Genomic DNA, 19381 nt, shown 5'->3' on the forward strand with positions numbered 1-19381 from the left:
GAATGTATTGAAACGTCTTCGCAGGCGTAGATTGATGGTCCCGCCAGATGGCACCTCCTGCATCTGTGGGTGGGATAGATATGTCAATCGGGCGGTTAATAAGGACTATTTAGTGGGGGTTTTATAGGAAGATTCTTATACTACTCATAGTTGAAACTAATCTAATTATGATAGTATCTCTATTGATTGCAATCAGCACATCCTGAATTAAAATAAATGATTTCCTTGAGAGGTAGACCATCATTAGCTAAAACCCCAATTGCATTCCACACTGATCTCTTAAGACCATTACCAATTGGCATCTGCGGATCCCACATGGAATCGGATTGAGATTCGAATTCGAATTCCGAACCAAACTAAATCGCTTCTAATTTGCCAGCTCATTTCGAGGGTCTGGGCTTCCCAAGGGGGGTTTCTCAAGGGGGTGGACATCAGGACATGGTGTGAACACGCGCATAAGGCCATTTAGGGATTTGGGTGAGGTGGTGGTGGGTGGGTCGCTGGGTCTGTGGGTGGGTGGTTGGGTGTTGAAATGTGTGAGAGTGTGTGTGCACAATTGGTTGGCAATTTATTTAAATATCGGCACGCAGTTGGAAACGCAATGCCAACTGGAATGCCAAGGCAGCGAAATAAACGCGAAACAGAGACAGAACGAAACAAGCTGCTGCCAAAAAGGAATTTTTCAGCTGCCGCCAAGGAGGTTTATTTTTGGGGCACAGGGGAGTGAGGCGCGTCCAGAGGCTGAGTAGCAGCAGCAGCAGCAGCAGAAGCAACGGCAGCAGCTGATGTTAATAGCCCAGCGGGCCAAATGCCGGCGACGTCGCAATACCAACAACAACAGCAACAAGAACAAATGTCTGGCAGTTGTTGCCTGTGCCCAGCGATAAGGCCAAGGAGATGAAGGAGAGGCAGGCACCGAGGGAGGGTCGAGGGTGCGAGGGCAGCTGAAACAGCTGTTCCATCTGCGACTGCGCAGGCGCCTCGAATGCCGAATCCCCCGAATACCAAACATCCGAACCCGAACACTCAAACACTCGACCAGCAACCCAACGAACCATCGCTACCTGGCCACTTTGCTCACAAACAAACTCAACTTTCAACTGGTCGGACGTCCCTCAATCTCAATCGCATTCCGACCACGGCGCATTCCACTTCCGCGTGTTCTCGTATCTCGAGTATCCGACGAGTATCTGCACTCGCGCTCATAGCCACATCCATAAGATACTTTCGCCATTCAGCCAGTCAGTCGCTTGGCATTGCTCCGAGATGCCGGTTCGCGAGTCGCGCACCTCTCGCCACCATCTACATCTCCGTCTCCGCCACCGATGTTGTTATTGTTTCTCGATCCGCAAACAAACACTGAATGTTGTCGGTAACTCAGCAGTGAAGTATTAACTTTCGGAGACCCAAACAAACCAAATCAAAATAAAGCAATTCACCAGAAATACAGTCTATCGTGTAGAACCTTCTCTCCCGCATAACACCGCATAAAAACATCAATTGGAACAGATCTGGCCAAAATGGTGAGTAGTCGATGCGAATTATTCGAGTTCCGGCCAACACATGTTGCTTTTGGCCAGCTGTCTTCTGCCACTCAAAGTGTCTCCTGCCCCCTGTATAGCTATTGCTCCGCACAGATCCATTTCCAGACATCTATGTATATTATATCCGAGATACTATATATGTCTGATGGCCAGGTCACATCTGTTTTTTATTTGCTCAAACAAATTCGCCAAGCAGCACAAATGCAGATACAAATTCGTTTGTCAAGTGCTCGAATAATAGTTTAAGATGAACACACAGACTCTCATACGGGCAGCATCCCAGCATCCCCATTAGGATAGGGGCTGGGGGTTTTGGAAAATCTCGTTTTCCCTCTGCTTTGTCAGTTTCACGTGCGAAATTATAAATTATTTGCCTTCTTTTTGCTGCTTTTGCTCTCCTCCGGAGAGACTGGGATTGTGGCACTGAGACCGGGCTGGAGTCTGGGATAGAAGAGGAAAGGGGCCGGAAGCAACATCCACTGGGTTTTTGGTCCATGACTTTGGCCGCCGTCTGTTTCTGATGGCCTTGTGCGCCCGCGTTCCCAACAGAAACAGAACTTCCAACTGCAAATAATTGCAGCTGGCTGCCATGTGTCGCCTCTGACGTTGTTGCTGTTGCTGTTGCCGCTGTTCATGCCGCCGTCTGTCGATTCCATCTGCCATCCGTCGTCATACTATATATTATCCAAGGGCCAAAGCCCGGATTTAAGTTTTGGAAACGCGGGAAATTGGGAAAATATCATCAACAGAAGTGGGTTTGAAAAATTAATGTAGGATGTGATGATGTTAAAGATGTGAAAGAATAACCCATAATACTAGATCAGTTACAGCGATTTTAAAGATCTCTCTCCTCACTCCTCAAATATAATCCATATCCTTAAAAACAACATAATTCAAGGCTCACTAAATTGCTTTTAACAACTTACAACGCCTAATCTAGTTGAAAATAATTTACCTGTCATAATTATCGGATAGCCGAGGATCGCTAAATTCTGGGGATGACTGCTGAGGCCAGGGCCTGGTGACTCACCTGGAAATCACCTGGTTGATCTGGCCTTGGCCAGAGGCAGCTGTTGCTGAAAGAAAGAAGAAAAGAAGGAAAGGAGAGGAAGAAGGCCCAAAGAGAGATGGCCAAGATGCAGATGCAAAGAAGTAGGAGAAGTGTAAGGCCAGCTGCCTTTTGGCCTTTTTGCCATTTTACTTGACCCGACGATCTGAGGGATCATTTACTGGTGTTGTTGTTATTGTTATGGCTATTGTGGTTGCCATTCCATCTCGGCATCTTTCCTGCACCACTTGCCGGTTGGGCCTGCCTGTCATTGGCATGACACCTGCATAAACATTATAACAGCTTGTAGGCTCACTCCGCGGTCTGTTTTCTGTTTTTTTCCGCCGCTCATTAAACAGCTCACAGAGCCACCGCAAAAACATCTCGGAGTTGGCCCTAATTGGGGGTTTGGCTAATTGATACTCAGTTGCCAGTTGATCAGTTTGTGGGAAATTGGCAGGAGGATCTTACTCTCCCACACAATTAGCCCACTTATTTACACGCAAATTGCCAACATTTCAAGTGTCTTTGGCCAAACAGGCAGCTTAATTGTACAATATATCAGTTCAGGCCTAAACACTGTCAGAGGCAATCCAATTAGTGTCAGCAATTTAATTTTGTTTTGGCCCCTGGGCAGCTCAGCTGGCCAGGCCCTGTCTAATCAGTAATCAGCGGCCAATCAGGCATTCAACAAAGTTCTATTAAATAATGCATTGCACTACACACAATCACGCTCCTTTACCCCCCAAGGTTGGGTGCAATTGGCATTGGGTAGGGAGGGAGGGGGTGGTGGCTGCACATGGTGATTGCATTTAAAATGGACAGCGGCGAAAAAGGGCAAAGTTATTAGCGTAATAGTCGACGGAAAGCCCACACACAAAAACACACTCACACACACACAGACATGCGGAAAAGTTGGGGGAAACAGGTGAAAATGCACATGACAAGTGCAGCTGTTGGCATCAAATTAGTCCCGGCCACATGTGCCGCGCTTTTGCCAAACCATTGCCAACCCCCACTTTTGGCCAAATCCCAGTCCAACGGCATACCGGCGGCGGCAATCCATCAAGAGCTCAATCAATCATTAGCAGAGCAAACTTTGAGCGGCAAAAACAAAACAAAACCCAAAGAGAAAAAAAAATGGGAAATGGGAAAGATGGAAAACGGGGGGCACAGAGATGTGGCATGAAAAACCCAAAACAAACAGAATAAACTTTGGATTTTCACACCTTTTGCAATTAAGATGCCGACTCTGGCGCCCGCCTAGACGACATTGACTAATGAGACGCCATTTTGTTTGCGGCCGGGGCAGCAGCTGAGCCAACAGACAACATGGCGACCGGAAATAAGTCAATTTGCTTATTAGAACGACAGACGGGGAGCCCAGGCCCCGTCGAAAGCCAATGGAAACAGAAAACGGAAAGCAGAAAACTCGGCTCAAAGCTCAAACGCAAACATTGCAAACGAAACGGAAGATGGGTTTTCCTTTATTTTTCCCTCGATTTTTTTTGTCGGGACGGGGGGAGAAGTGGGCGGAAAATAAAGCCAAAAAATCGCGAAAGTGTCACACACAGAACAGCCACTAACGGTCCTCTGTGTGTGCGACTCTGTGTGGTTGCATACGCTTAATCGAAAAAGTCAAAAACAAAATTCGGTGTCGTTCTCCAGCTACGTCCTGCTCTCCTACTACAAGCTCCTAGTTCTTCTGTTTGCCTGACTGCCTTGCTTTTTCCATTCTATTTTTTTTTGTTTGCCCAGCTTTTCCACGCTACCCCCTGCCAGTTGCCCTCCCTGAGGTTCTGAGCTCGATTTTCCTCCGCTTTTCCGCTCTTGCTGTGTTGTGGCTTTGCCAGCAAAATTGTTGTCGCTGCAAGTGGCAGCTTATTAAAAAGACGTGGGCCACACAGCAAAGCACAAAATGTTTTGGGGGCAAGCAAAAATGTCATAGTAGAGCGAGCGCAAAAAAGCAAGCCAACAGCAAGGATTTTTTCCCCCCAAAACAATGAAAAAATAAAGCGAGAATTGCTAGTTCTAGATATATGGGTATACATAGATACACTTATAGAAGATCATCATGTTAGTCAGTCTATTGTTAAATAGTTTCTTCATTTTTTGAATGATAAATTTACATTTAACCCTTAGTCCTACCACTCAAAGTCTTAATCCTAACACCCGTAGTGTCAGCTGCAATCCTAAGCCTGCTTCCGCTTCCGTTTCCGGTGCCCTCTTATGTTTAAAACATTCGGCTCAAACAAAAAACTATGTCCACGAGTGCCGCATGTCCAGTCATTCACAGGACATTCGCTGGCAAGTTACCAAAATGAAATTGTCCGCCCCCACAGGCCAGTCGTCCTGAATTGAATCTGCCAGGCGGTACAAGAGTTGGCCTTAAATCTCCAGCCTCAGACGGGCTGGGCTGACCTTGCCTCACACACACACAGCCGAGACCATCTGGGGGAGTGGGGTATGCCCCATAGGACGTTGGGATAAAAACGACAAACGAAGCAGCTGGCCCAGCTGCCGCAATATTTCTTACGCCAGATGAAACGCAGATGATGCCGGCAATGGCAACGGCAACGGGCAACGGCAACGGGCAACGGCAGCAGCAACATTGAAGACTGAAAAACAGCGCCCGCCAAGTGGCAGCAGCTGCTCCCCCCTTTTGCTGCCCAAGACACCCTCCCCCTCTTGTAACTTGTCAGGACACAGTTGTTTGAGCTGCTGCCTCAAGTGTCTGCAACAGATTTGTGCCAAAAAAAAAAAAATTGAAAGAAAAGAAAAAGGAATACAGAAAACTCAGCAGGATTGCCGTTGCAATGGCATGTGTTGCTCTTGCAACAGCAACACTCATCGATTGAGTCTAGACTCTGGAGAGGCAAGAGAGGCATGACATAACATCCTACTGCACCTGCAGGCACCTGGAAAAAGTTGCTTCTTATTAGAAGTGGACGGCACAGGTGCTGCGATATGAGAAAAGCCGTCGGGGCCATCAAAAGCACCTGCTGTCATTCACAATTTTTAATTGAAAACGGCAGTGGTCGCTGAGTCTTTTGTGGCTCTGGCAGTTGCTGTTGCTGTTGCTGCTGCTACTGTCTAGTGCAGACTTGGCCAAAAGACATCAACGCCGACACGTGCCAACATGTGTTGCCAGTTGCCAGTTGCTTGGCTTGTTTCTGCTGCGAGTGGCAGTTGCGAGTTGCCTGTGGCAGACAACCTGGCTATCTTGAAGGCAAAAAAAAAAAAACCTGAATGGCGTCACGTGCCACAAGGCTGGCAAAATCATTTTCCAATCAGAGAAGAGAACAAGCGCCTGAAGAAGAGCAACGAGAAGCGCCGGCAGGCCGTGGCAGCTGGAAAATCTTCAGTTGCAGCAACACATGCTGGAAAATTGCATTCGAAATCGCCGCATCGCCGCAGGAACAGAGTACGGAGGCAAGAAAAGTGGCAGCTGGCGAGCATCAGATGCTGCTGCTGCTGCCTGGACTGGCGTAATTGGGATGCCTAAATACGTTTTGTGGGCAACATGTGGCAGGCAAATGTTCTCCAGTTACCCAACGCACACCCCTTGATGACCCCTCTGGTCCACAGTCTCTCCCCTTTTGGCCACTCTGGACGTAAAGCAGTTCGTATCGGAAATAAAACAGACCATAAAGCCGATTAAGCGCGACACTCGCTCAACTGTTTTTTCCCAGTAGTTGCTGCTGTGGTGTTGCTGTTGTTGCCCTGTGACATGCCATTATCTTATTATGCCTCGCACAGGCTGCAAATGAAGGGTGAACCCAGAGCAGGGGGTGGCACGTGCGGCGGATAGTGCAAAAATGTTGATGTTGCAAGGGCCAGCGGGGGGCACAACCCAAACCGTCCTGTTGCTGACTGTCTGGGTGTGTGTGATGTGTAATTTAAAATGACGCCAATGCTGCGGCACGTTGCCAACAGACTCGCAGAAACACACACACACTCACACAGAGGCAGGCAGGCAGACAGACAGACAGAGTCGGTGGCAGACTGAGAGGCGCTTAGCAAATAGTTGACGAGGGTCGCCACTGCAGTTGCTAGCGGTGTTTAATCGGCTAATTAATTAACTCAATTGCTGATTAATTAAACGTGTGAAAATATGGGCTATTAGTAGAGAAGCAGGGGATTAAACAAGAATAGGGGTGTTAACAGTAACTGAAAGAGTTTTAAAAGCTTCTAACTTAAACTAGAAGCCTTCAAAGTAATACCAATAATTCAAATCGATTTAAACAGTATCCTTGATTTATTAGTTCTCCCATCGGTTCTCACTTGAAATGCCCGTAATGTTCAAATAGCTGTAATTGTTCGTGCTTGTGCCGTATAATTATCCCTCACGGAAGCCCTCCGGCAACCTTTGAGGGTTAATGCTAATTACCCCAACCCCACACCCAGATCCTCCCCCGGCGGGAAACTCTTCGCACAACCCATTTTTCGCCAAACGCCAGCATACATTTGTAGCTTCATGTGTAATGAAGCAGCTGACGCAGCAAGTTGCAAAAAAGTTTTAACTGTAAAACACTCACACACTGGGACTCTGATGTTGCCGCTGCTGCTGCTGCTGTTGCTGCTGCTGCACAGGTGTCGTCGCCAGTAATCTCTCCCAGGCAGGAGCCGGATGGGCAGAGCAGGAGCTGTGGAAATGGGCGCCACTTGCGCATAATGACGCACAATGCGGACTCCGCAGAGCCGCAACAACAACAACAACAACAACAACAATACAAAGTGCCCAGGAGTCCGAGGTTCGAGGTCCGGCTGGTTGTCATTCGCACACATACACACAGACACACATGGCAGGACGAAAATGGGCAGCTTACCGGGAAAGCACATGCAGCTGTGCTGTGATTTTCCAAGCTCTTGTCCAATCTGCTCACCCGGCGACCACCCCCCCCAAACTTGCCACCTCATTCACGGTTGGCCTTCAGCCACCCACCCTTACTCCCGCCATCAGCCTTTGTTGTTGTTATTTCAGTTGGCGCGCCTTTTCGTTAAACAATCTTCGTCCTGCCACCCATCCTTTCTCTCCATCGGTGTGTATGTGTGTGTTTGCGAGTGTTTTTGTTAGCAAAAGGGATAAAAGTATAAAATACTTTGGTGTCCAGCACATGGCTAACCGAGCCACGCCCCCATCAGCTGCTCCCCCCATGCCTAGTAAGAATTAAATGAATGTCGTTTAAAATTTGGCCTTTTTTTATGATCTCTGCCAGCCTAATTGAAAATTATGCTTCGTAAATGTATTTCGCCGTTTCCTATTCATTTGTCAAATCGCTGAGAAAGGACCTCTAATAGTTGAAGTGTGTTCTTCGTGTCCTGGAAGGGGATTCCCCTTGGGGGAATATCAAGACCTGGGAAGCACTTTCCAAACAGTAGGCAGGTTGTTCTTAATCAGGAAACTTAAAAAAAAGTTGTAAAGTTTTTACTTGCTGTTTAAATAATTCATATTTAAGCAATAGGTGTTGTTAAATTTATAAGAAATTTATAACTTATTTTATGATTAGTATTATAATTATATATAATATATATTAGCAGACCAGGATAGTTTTTAGAACTGCCAATTGTCTTTTTACTTCATGGCTTTGTCACTGTTTTGTCTAAGATGACCCTTTTTATTCGAAACTTTTTTATCTTCTTAAAATCTATAGTATTTCTTTTAAATATTCATAATAATATTAAAAACTAAACCTTAAAGTTATTAGTAATTGAAACTTGTTACCCACTGTACTGCCTCCGCTTAAATAATTACTTTTCCTCTTGGCAATTTCGCCTGCAGCCGTCGCAGCCTCAGTTTCAGTTTCAGTTCAGCTTCGGCCTCAGTTTCTGCTTCTGCTTGGCCCTACTCCTGCTCCATGTCCTGCTCCTTGCTCTGCTCCTGCCGGCTTCAGCTGGCCCAAGTTTTGTGGGAAAAACTTCTGCGGGCGACATTTTCCATTTTGCTGCGATGGAAGCTTGTGAGGCTTCCAGCTCTTTGAAGTGCCTGCCTTACACACAATAGGGGTGGGGGATGGGGCGCCCGGGAGCCGGGAGCCGGGAGTCGGAGGCCGGAGGACGCCTTCTGGCGACGACAGGCGACAGCTGCTTGAGCGACAACGACACGGCTGCTCCTGACATTTGATTCATTCGTCATAGCCAGGGCCAAAAGCGGCAGCTGCCGGCTGGCAACGTTCGGGGCTATTAAGTGAGTCAGAGGCCCTGTGGCCCCCTTGCTCACAATTACGCTCACCTGCCGCCTTTCACAAACACTTGTTGTTTGCCCCACCAGCCAACCCACCCACCCACACTGGCAATATACCCTGCCACCCATCCCGTGCCCCATACTCCTCCCCTTGCTTGCCACTTTACGCATGTTGTGTCTCTCTGTAGTATTTTTTTGCAAACTGCTCTGGAAAGACCTCGCAAAACAGTTGTCAAGTGTTTTTCGTCTGGGGTGATGGAAGTTGAGGTACACTGAACGAGAAGCCTATGAAAGGTAAAGGTCATTCCTATTAATTAATTATGAAATACCTCCAAATATAGCTCCAATATGGAAGCTAAAAATAACTTAATTTCTTAAAAGACCTACTAAGAAACAAGCTTTCTTTAATTAATAACTACCTCCTTAATAGTTCTCTGTGCATCGGCCAAAGATCTAAACGTCTGGCCTGGACTTTCCCAGCAAAAATATGTTGAGGAGGGGGCAGAGGGGAAGGAGGACAGGGTCGTCATTAGTCGTCCCGGCACTTTGGCAAATGGCAGCTGCCGGCGTGTCAAGTGTTTGTTTTTAATAGAATTTCATTTGCGGCATTTGTGTGTAATTTTGCTCTGATGCCGAACAGCTGCTCCAACTGCTAAGCGGGCGCGGGGGATACCGCTGCGCCACCACCCCTACCCCTACCCAAGCCTCAGACCCAGTCGTCCCCCCCATCCATATGATTGTAAATATTGCCAAACCCGACGATTGACTTTAAACAATTGCTCTAAACATTTCTTGCACCTCAGGAAAAATAAAACGGCAGCAGAGATTGATCGAAAACATGAATGAAAATGAACAGGTTTACAGACCCGACCGCCACCCGCCACCCGGCTCTTGCCTCCTGCCCGGTGAGGTTCTGCTTCATGTTTTTCCCCCTCTTGTTTACGCAGAGGCACGGCAAGCTGCATAAACTCCCACAGTCCGCAGAGGTATTTACATATTTTAGTGATAAAAATCAACACACAAAAATGCTTTCCCCTCATGCGAACTGCGCCCGAGCTGAGAAGGGAGTGAAGGTGGATGTGGATATGGATGTGGGTGGTGGGCAGTGGGTGTTAGGTGTGTGGGTGGTGGAACTCCTGAGGAAGTAGATTGTAATGATTGGTAAACAGGAAATGCAGTTGCCGAGTCTATTAGCAAGACTATCCACTCGAAATCCTAGCCTCGACTACTATTTCCCAGAAAATGAGAAAATAAAGATTTCCCCCCAAGTGGAAAATCCATTCACTTGGATCTCTTTGGAATGGAAAATTCTCCCCCTCTATTGCTGCACAGCTGAAGACACCTGTCGTTTTGGGACTAGAAATTTATTTTAATTAATACTTAGCCCAAGAAAGCCAAAAAATAATGAATGCCATTGAAGAATGTCGTCAAAACATAAAAGATACTATTGGATTAAAAAGGCAATTAAGTTTGAAATAATAACAGAGCCCCAACAGAGGTTCCATTATTTAATGGCGAGTGCATATTTGAAATTGTTGCACTTAGACCAACCGCTTCAAAGCAATTTAGCCAAATTAAAGCGGCAGCACGGCAGCTGTTCTTTCTTCTCTGGCCCAAACAAAGAGCCGAGGTCCTTGGGCAGAGTGTAGACTCCTGGCGCGCCCAATTTGCATGTCAGACAACCATTTAATCAAATTGAAATCAAATAAGTTGAAAACATAATGTGAGAACTTTGTCACTTGATGTTTTCGTTGTCTGTCGCCGACGCAGCTCTGGGAACCTATACAGTCTGCCCCGGAAAATTAGCAGGGCGGGGGTAGTCTTGCTCCATGCTCCAATCGCTCCTTCCTCCGCCCTTTTATATTCCTTATTTTTCCCTATTCACTAACCGATTTTCCGAACGATTCCAGATGGCGCTCGACGGCAAGGCGATAATTAAGGAGGAGATTACCGACAAGGACGCCTACGACGCAGCGGCAGCAGCGGCGGCGGCGGTGGCAGCAGGTGCCGCCCTGGCGGTCGCCACAGCAGCGGCTGCCCAAGTCCCGCCCCCCTCCTCCTCCGCTTCGGGAGCGGGCTCGGCGTCGGCAGCGGCGGCGGCAGCGTCCAACAACAACTCAGCCACATCAGCAGTAACAGCGGCCACAATTAGTCGAAGACTTAAAGGTGAGTTCCTTAAACCATCTCTGTCTTAATAATTCCCTTCTAAGCTGCCTGTTATCAATTCAGAGACCTCGATATTCCACCTCGTACCTGATGGTGTGAAATCCAGCAGCTGTAGGTGTTCGAGCGACTCTTTAAAAAGTTGTTTCCTAGAAATAGCATCCCAAAACCTGAACTCCCCATCAGGGTATTTGAAATTCGTTACTTTTTCAATGGCGGCCGAGACCGCAAACCTCCAGCCCACAGCCAGAAACTTCACGAATTTGCGAATGAAAAAGGCCAAAAGCATTTTGCTAGTTTCCCCCATTTACCGAAAAAAAAACCGGACAATGAGGGAAAAAGTGGAAACCGCTTCTGGGATTGTTCCCAGCAGCTTCCCAGTGCGGCCCGCACGCAGGCGACCAGTTCGTTGCCTGCTTTTGGGGATGGCCTGGCCAGCAGCTTTGCTTTGATTGGCGCAGTTAGGGAGATACCTGTGAAAGTTCCCAGGCTCAAATGATGTGTGACCTGGAATTTAAGTCGCTTGAATTCTTTCCTTTCTGCCAGCAATTAGCATTTTCCGAGTACGATTTGTGCCCAAAACAGGCTGTTGTTGCTGATGCTGCTGCTCCTGCTGCTGCTGCTCCCATCCTTTGTTGCTTCCGATGATAATCAGAAGCAGTGCATGATGAATATTTGCCAAAATGATTGTTTTCCCAAATGACTATGCCAGCAACAGCAACAGCAATGACAGCAGCAACAGCAACAGCAACAGCAGCAGCACCACCAACAACAGACTAAACTTGCAAACGTTTCGTTTTGTGCGCTCGACTGCAATCTATGGGACGCAGCTGTGCAAATTCTGTTGCCCACATACATTCACACAGATACTCAAACACATACACACACATACACTCAAATATATACAAACATAGAGACAGGCAGGCTGGCTGGCTAGATGGCTGGCTGGATGGCCGGGACCACACTGCGTATACGTAACCTTAAATCGATGCCAGAGCTGGGGATACTGGCTGCTACTGGCAAATGTTGAGCCAGCAGTTGGAAATCCTTGCTGCTACTCCTCCTCCTCCTCCCTACTCGCACTCCTTTGAAAACATTATGTTTTAGAAAATATGTGAATTGTCAACACAAAATTTTCGTAAATAGTTTTTCGGTTTTTCGTGGCTTTTCTTTGCCAGCTGCTGCTATTGCCGCTGCCGCTGCTGGTGCTGGTGCCTCTGGTGGGATCTAACTTTGGGTCAGTTGAGGTTTTCCCACAACAACAGCCAAACCAAAACAAACCCAAAACTTTTAAGCCCGGTCAAGTGCAATATTTTACAATTGTTCACCCAGGGGCAGGAGGGAGCAAGGATGCGTGGGGGAGGATTGCCAGCCAATTAAGCCAGAAAGGGAGTTGGGAGGTGGGAAAAAAAAGTGGCAATGACGTTGGGACGACCATGTGATCCATCATTGTCTATGTTTGGCGTTTGATAAGCGCCGCCGACTCGGTTGAGTGATGCCTCTAGACGCTTGCCTCCGCTCCTTCTGGAGGATGGGGGCAGGGAGAGAGTGTGTGTCCCTTCGATTGGCATGGCGGTGGCTTGCCTGAATGGCTGTGAAAACACAGCCAGTTGCAGCTGTATCCACAATCATTATCACAAAAGCAAACTGTGCAGCAGCCGCACAGTAGCAAGAGTAGCAGCAACAGCAACAGCAGTAGCGGTAGCGGCAACATCAACTGACTGCCATTTCCATCGTAGTCGTCGTTGTCGTCATCATCGTTTTCATCATCATGGTCATCAGCAACATTTGCCACCCACTCCAGAGAGAGTCTGTTACCCACCCACGGCTACTTCCCTTCTGTCAGCCACCCCACCAGCCCGCCAGCCCGCTACTCTGCCACCCACACCCATAAACAATTTCCATTAGCTTGTGCAAACAAAGTTTGTGTGTGTTTGGCCATCACAGGCGACAAGTTTTTCCTAATTAGTATGGCTTGGTGTTTGGATAAAAGAGTTGAAAGGACATTTTGTTATTTGATATTTTTTAAAAAGTGAGAAAAAGGTTTAAAGAGGATTTGTAAAGAGAGTAGGTGACTTCGTTATAATGAGAATATATTAGAATGAAAATTAACTAAATAACCAATATCCTTAAGGACAAAGCCTTAAATAAACCTAAGCTTAATTAATCTTTATTTTTTAGTCCTTTAACCATTTCATTCCCTTCACTTTTGTCGCCTGTCGCCCAGCAGCTTCTCCGTCCAGCTGCGCATTGCGGATTTGCGTTAAGCTTTTCATTTTTGAGCTACAGCATCGCTCTGGCAGGATCATGGATGCGATAGGACAGCACGTAGCACACTGTGTTGGTTGTAGCCATCCTCCGCCCTCCGCTGCCAGTGCCCTTCCCGCATCTAGCCATGCAATTAGTGCGTTGGGCGTAGTAGTGGTAGTGGTGCTTGATTTGCTTCCTCGACTGGGCTGAGACCACACGGCACCACACTTCTGGTGGGCCAAAAATGTTTGCTAATTTATTTCCCATGTTCAAACAAATTTGTTAATGCCGGCAGTTGGTCGGTCGGTTGGTTGGTCGGTCGTTTGGTTGGCTGGTTGCATGCAACAAACAGTACGAGTGTGTACTTTGGCCTCACTACCAATGCCTCCACTCCGACGGCTTTGTGGGACAAGTGCTGTAGCTTGTTGTGGTCGGTGGAATATATATATAAATACATATTCCACTTCCGTTCCCTGGCCACCGAAACGCTGCTAATGCATTTGTAATGCGCCTGGCCTGCACATCCTGTCCAGGGTCTCGAACTTGGACTTGTTTCCCATGTTTATAGCCAAGACACATACATATATGATGCTAACAAGAGGCTTCTCTTGTCCTTCTCCTTTTTCCAGCCAACAGCAGCAGCAGCAGCAGCAGCGGGGACAAGAGCTCGTCTTCCTCCAGTAGCAGCAAGGACAGCATCAACACATCCAGCAGCCGCAGCGACAGGGATCGGGAGAGGGAAAGGGAACGGGAACGAGAGCGGGAAAGGGATCGCCTCTGCCGCACACCACCAGACTCCCCGCCGGATTCCTCGCGCAGCCTTGCCCCCCGCTCGCCCCACTCTCCCCTGCAGTTGCACCAGCGACCGCAGCGCACCGCCAGTGTCTCGCCGGTGGTTAATGGCGGAGGAATAGGATCCTCTGGAACCTCGCCCACACCCACTCCGGGCGGCCAGCATGCTGCCTCATTGGCAGCAGCCGCCGCCGCCGCTGCAGCCGCCCACGTGGAGCAGGCACGTCTGGTATCCAAGATGCGCAAGTTCCTGGGCGCCCTGGTACAGTTCTCACAGGAGCTGGGTCAGCCAGAGGTCAGCGACAGGGTGCGGGCCCTGGTGCTCTCGCTCTGCTGCGGCAACATTTCCGTGGAGGAATTTCGGCTGGCCCTGCAGGAGGCCATCAACCTGCCATTGCGGCCCTACGTCGTTCCGCTCCTGAAGAACAGTATTTCCTTGGTCCAGCGTGAGATCCTTGCTCTGGCCCGAGCCACCAACCAGTCCGCCCTGCAGTACGTGACCAACAACGAGCAGGCAGTGATGGAGTTTACGCCGCACGGCGTGGCAAGTGCCGAGTTCGGAGACATCTTCGTGCAACTGGAGGCGCCCACATCCAACGGCAGCAGCGCGGTCTTCAAGCGCCGCTCCTCCGATTCAATGATGGAACATGGCGGGCACAACGGACTGCAGGAGTGGAGTGAGTACATGGCCAGTGGAGGCGCCGGCTACCCGCCACCCCCCAGCAAGCGCCTGTCGTTGCACCCCGCCCACTCTGTGGTGGCGTACGGAGAGTACGGAGTTGGGGCAGAGGGCCTGCCCTCGGCGGCCGCATTTATGCAACGCGACGACAGAGATCTCCGGATGACGGAGCCACAAACCAGGCATCCGGCTCCCCCGCAGCGAGGCGGCAACCCGAATCCCAATGCTAACCCCAACCCCAATCCCGCTGCAGCAGCTCCAGCCGGTGGACAGGGCGGCGGGGCCGGTGGTGAGGAGGAGTGGAAAAACATCCACACCATGCTCAACTGCATCTCGGCGATGGTGGACAAGACGAAGCGGGCGATCACGATTCTGCAGCAGAGGGGCATCGAGCCGCAGCATCCCAACAGCGGTCAGGAAGTCACACCGGCAGCCATGGCCGAACTGCGGCGGCAAACGGAGGAGAAGGTGGCAGAGTTCAAGAGAAACGCCGAGGATGCAGTCACACAGGTGGGTCTAAGATCACCTAATCATATGCTTGACCAATCCTTGACCTTAAAAAATAATTTTTTAGGTCAAACGCCAAGCTGTCATTGAAATTCAGAGAGCTGTGGTGGCCGCCGAAACGCGGGCAGCGGAAATAATGACCCAAGAGCGCCTCCGCATGGAGAAGTTCTTCATGGAGATGAGTCGCCACTCCAGCGGAGAGCGGGATCTGGACAACAAATCGCCCTCGATGACCAGTGCCCAGAATGTAAGTTTTTCTTGGATATTTTCCTTAGAAAATATTTAAATTTTCGAATTATCCTTCAGGGCAGCAACTTGCAACAGCAGTGTTGGAATTGCGGACGCAAGGCCACCGAAACCTGCTCAGGATGCAATATGGCACGTTACTGTAGTGCCTCCTGCCAGTACAGAGATTGGGATAGTCATCATCAGGTGGGTGTTTGTTAAAAATAAATTAAAGACTTAGATATTATTTAGTTTAGCCTTATACTAACCGGAAAATTGCATTTTCTTTTATGTCCTTTTAGGTTTGTGGCAACTCGCGTGCCAGTGAGTTGAGTGCCAAGCACCTGCACTCGGCCAGCAGCCTGCGCAGCGCCATGGCCACCCGATCACCACCCACTCCCAATTCGGCGGCCCACCTGCAGGCAGCAGCAGCTGCGGCAGCGGCAGCAGCGGCGGGGGCTCGCGACGTGGTCAGCGCAGCCAGCGGCGCAGGAGGACCTGGGACGGGAGTGTCGGCCGGAGGGGCAGCCAGTGGCGCAGGCGCCGGCGGCGGAGGAGGTGGTGGCGGGGGTGGGGGCTCGGCAGCCGCCGTGGCAGCTGCCACCCCGGGCTCTTTGGTGGCCAACGGGTTGGGCTCCAAATGACGCATTCGCATGATGAAACCGAAGAAGAAATACTTGTGCTAGTCAAATTACAAACGAGGGGGTTGGCGGGTGAGCTGAACCATTAAACCATATGCAACCCATACTTATTACAGCTAATATAGAGTTATCCAAAAACCAAAAAGAAAAACAAAAACTATAAGATTGAAAACGTTGTCAGGAAGCATCGTCTCTAAAGACAAACCGAGGACTAGATGATGCTTCGGATACGAAACGCATAAATAGATTCAGATTGATGTGCATTTTCGCTATAGTTTGTAAACTTCGATGTTTTAAGCAGAAAAGGATTAAGGGTAAATGTCTAAAGGATACACTTCTCTAGAATCATTAGGAAACGGTTAACCTTTTTGAATTACTCAGTACGATTACTCGCCATTCCCAGTCTGTGACTCATTGAAATTCCAGTTTAGCATCAGCACTTTCTTGAAATAAAAACCGAAACAGAAAATACATAAATATTATTAACAATATGTGCACACTATTAAAAAAAAATACATAAGCAAGTAAAATCATTAAAGCAACATTTGACAAAAATTCAGTAAAATTCTGTAAGTAAGCAACCCAAAAACAAAAAACAGCATAAAAAACTGAACATAGTAGATTTTATTATTACAATACAGTATATTACTACGGATATGATTATGGCTAATTTATTGATTGAGTTTAATTTATTGATTAGTATTTATTGTATTCCTTAAACTAAACTAAAAGCTAAAAACTAAAAACTAAATGTACTTTTACCATAAACAAATACCAAGTAAATGTTAAACCTAAAAAAACCAAGGCTGCAAGGCTAAAAAGAAAAACCCAAGAAATAAAGTGTTTTAAACCAAACCCGATCCGGACCGATTCATAATACAAATTAGAAAATAACATTTCGATTGGCAGCCTAAAAGAAGGCAGCATTCCTGGCCATGAATTGCGCATTAGTGTGAGTTCGAGTGGTATTCTCTTCGTGCGTCTGTATGTGTGGGGGAGTGTGGGTGTTTGGGTGGGTGTGTGTGCTACAAAACCACAAACTACTGTGATGAAATTTCAATTATCGTCACTCAGCTGCGCCATGTATGTGCCTCTGTGGCTGTGTGCATGTATGGCACACCTGCTGCTGTCGCATTGCAAGCAAGGCGAGCGAGCAAGTAAAAGCTCGTTAGCCCGCCCCTCGTCACTCCCCCCTGTTTGCCACCCCCCTCCCCCCTGGAAGGACGCCCACAACATTTGTTGCACACGCACACATGGCCTGCGGCTACCCACCCACCCACACAACCCACACACACTCTCACATCATTCAGACAGACGGCAGCTGCCTCAACTTTGCCTTTGTCTAGATGCTGTGCTGTGCGCTTTTTTGCAACCCTTCAGCCAACAACAATGATGATGATGGTGGCATTTGCTACCTGAGTGATTTCCTAAAGCCCCAACTGTTGAGGGGGGGGAGTGGGGGAGGTGGAGCTCCCAGCACATTCAAATGGCTGCACGTCCAGCAACCAGGTTGCACGAGCATCCTCCAGCCCTTATCCCATGCAAACATTCGCATTCCCACAGCTACACCCTGTTTGAGGATATGGAGAGTCCACCCCCTGCTTCCGGATAGCCTTTCGTTAGCTTCTATTTAACATGCAGTTATCGTTTGTTATCGCCAGCAGCCACAAGCCAAACTCGAGCGCAGAGCAGGTTGTCAACCGTGGAGAAATGGGAAAGGGGTTGAAAGTTAACGACGAACCTCAGATGCTCTGCAGGGACTGTAAGCGATTTCCTTGTTTACTATCCTAGGTTAAGTCTCATGTGATGAATCCTATCATGCACGGCAGGGGTAAGTAGAGTTTTTTATTTAAAAAGTGAATATGATACTGCAATCCTTCAAAATAAAATCCTAAAGCTGAGATATAAGTATTATCTTATCTGTGGAACAATACACTACCTAATGGAATGAAACATCTGTCGCTAGAAAAATCTGCCCCTTCACACACATCTGCTGCCATATACGATCTCAGCCTTCTCAAAAAGAAAATTATAATTCAAGGAACTTTTTAAATGAAAACCTAATCTGTACCTCCACCTTACTATAGTGTTCTTAACAAAAGTCCCAACCTTTTGTTTTGTATTTCAACTTTAATCGATTACCAATGCATTAACATTAAAACTTGGGCGCTGAAATTTTAATTAAAATGTGACAGGCAACTAGCGCACAATGAGCCCGCTCGCCGGCCTGCTGGCTGGATGGCTGGATGGCTGACTGGCTCGCAGGATATCTTGGTCCTCTGTGTGTCTGGCATAAAAATATTCAGCATAAGTGGCGGGCATTACAACTGAGGCACTGGCAACGGGAACGGCAAAGGCAGAGCTGCGGCGTTGACGGCGGCGCTGGCAGCAATTGTGCCATTTCAATCGACATCTGTTACTGATTTCAAAGAAACTTTTGTTGACAACACAAACAAATGCCAAACACAGAGACCCTGGGCGGCCAGGCGGCAAGGAGGCAAGGAGACGGGGCGCTGGGCCAGGATACCGTCGCCCGGGGGCCCCAAGGTACAAACGTTTGACGCTTGCCTGCGCAGGACCTCCGACCCATAAGCCCGCACCCGGCCACCCGGCCACCCTGCCACCACCTCAAATGCCACATCTTTCCTTGTGGCCCTGAAAGAGACCCGGGACTCACGTGTGGCCCAAAGTGCCGCACAGCTGACGTTAACGTTATCAGCAAGGCGACTGCCGGTGTTTCTCTCTCTCTCTCTTTCTATGTGTGTTTGTGTGAGCCTGCTCCTGGGCCTCCTGGGTGTGTTGGTGTGTGTTTTTGTTTTCGCCGGCTACAAACAAAGTTGACTGAGGCTGGAACTGAGGCCAAAGCTGCCTGCCAGCGAGTCTGAGAGCCTGCATTTGAAGGCTGTGCAGCAAAGGCATGTGACGGCATGAAGGAATAACGAGGGAGTATGAGGGAGGCCATAGTGTATATGTGTATGTGTGTTTTCGGCGGCGCCATTGTCGATAATAACGATGGACTGAGCCCCGGGACGAAGCCGCTTTTGTGCGCGTAACATGTGTCAATTACAGGCACCCACACACACACACACACCCAGACGGAATACCCAGAAGCCCCAGTGCCAGGACCCACCCACGCACCAACACATGCACTTAGTTTCGCTCTCACACCGTCGATAACTCAAAAAGCTGCCAAAAAGTATGAGCACATTTTTTATATGCGCCGCCCGAAAGTATGCACATATTTTTTATATTTGTGCTGCCGGCATTTGACAGCTAAGCGATGCCGGCGTCGCCGCCAGCTGCTCTGCACCTCTGCCACCATGCCGCCCCATGTTAATTTGTGGGCGT

At 48.5% G+C, this 19381-nt stretch overlaps 1 protein-coding gene across 1 annotated transcript; it reads left to right on the plus strand.

Moving 5' to 3' along the window:
• The first annotated feature begins 1070 nt into the window (after positions 1–1070).
• On the plus strand, positions 1071–16190 carry nvy (CBFA2/RUNX1 partner transcriptional co-repressor nervy). The gene is made up of 6 exons (XM_017253052.3): positions 1071–1523; positions 10687–10942; positions 13819–15170; positions 15235–15414; positions 15474–15599; positions 15695–16190. The coding sequence occupies exons 1-6, from the start codon at positions 1521–1523 to the stop codon at positions 16034–16036; spliced, it is 2259 nt and encodes a 752-aa protein (XP_017108541.2). The 5' UTR covers positions 1071–1520; the 3' UTR covers positions 16037–16190.
• Positions 16191–19381: the final 3191 nt, after the last annotated feature.

Source organism: Drosophila bipectinata, chromosome 2R (genome assembly GCF_030179905.1).
Source record: "Drosophila bipectinata strain 14024-0381.07 chromosome 2R, DbipHiC1v2, whole genome shotgun sequence".
NCBI classification, from domain to species: Eukaryota; Metazoa; Arthropoda; class Insecta; order Diptera; family Drosophilidae; genus Drosophila; species Drosophila bipectinata.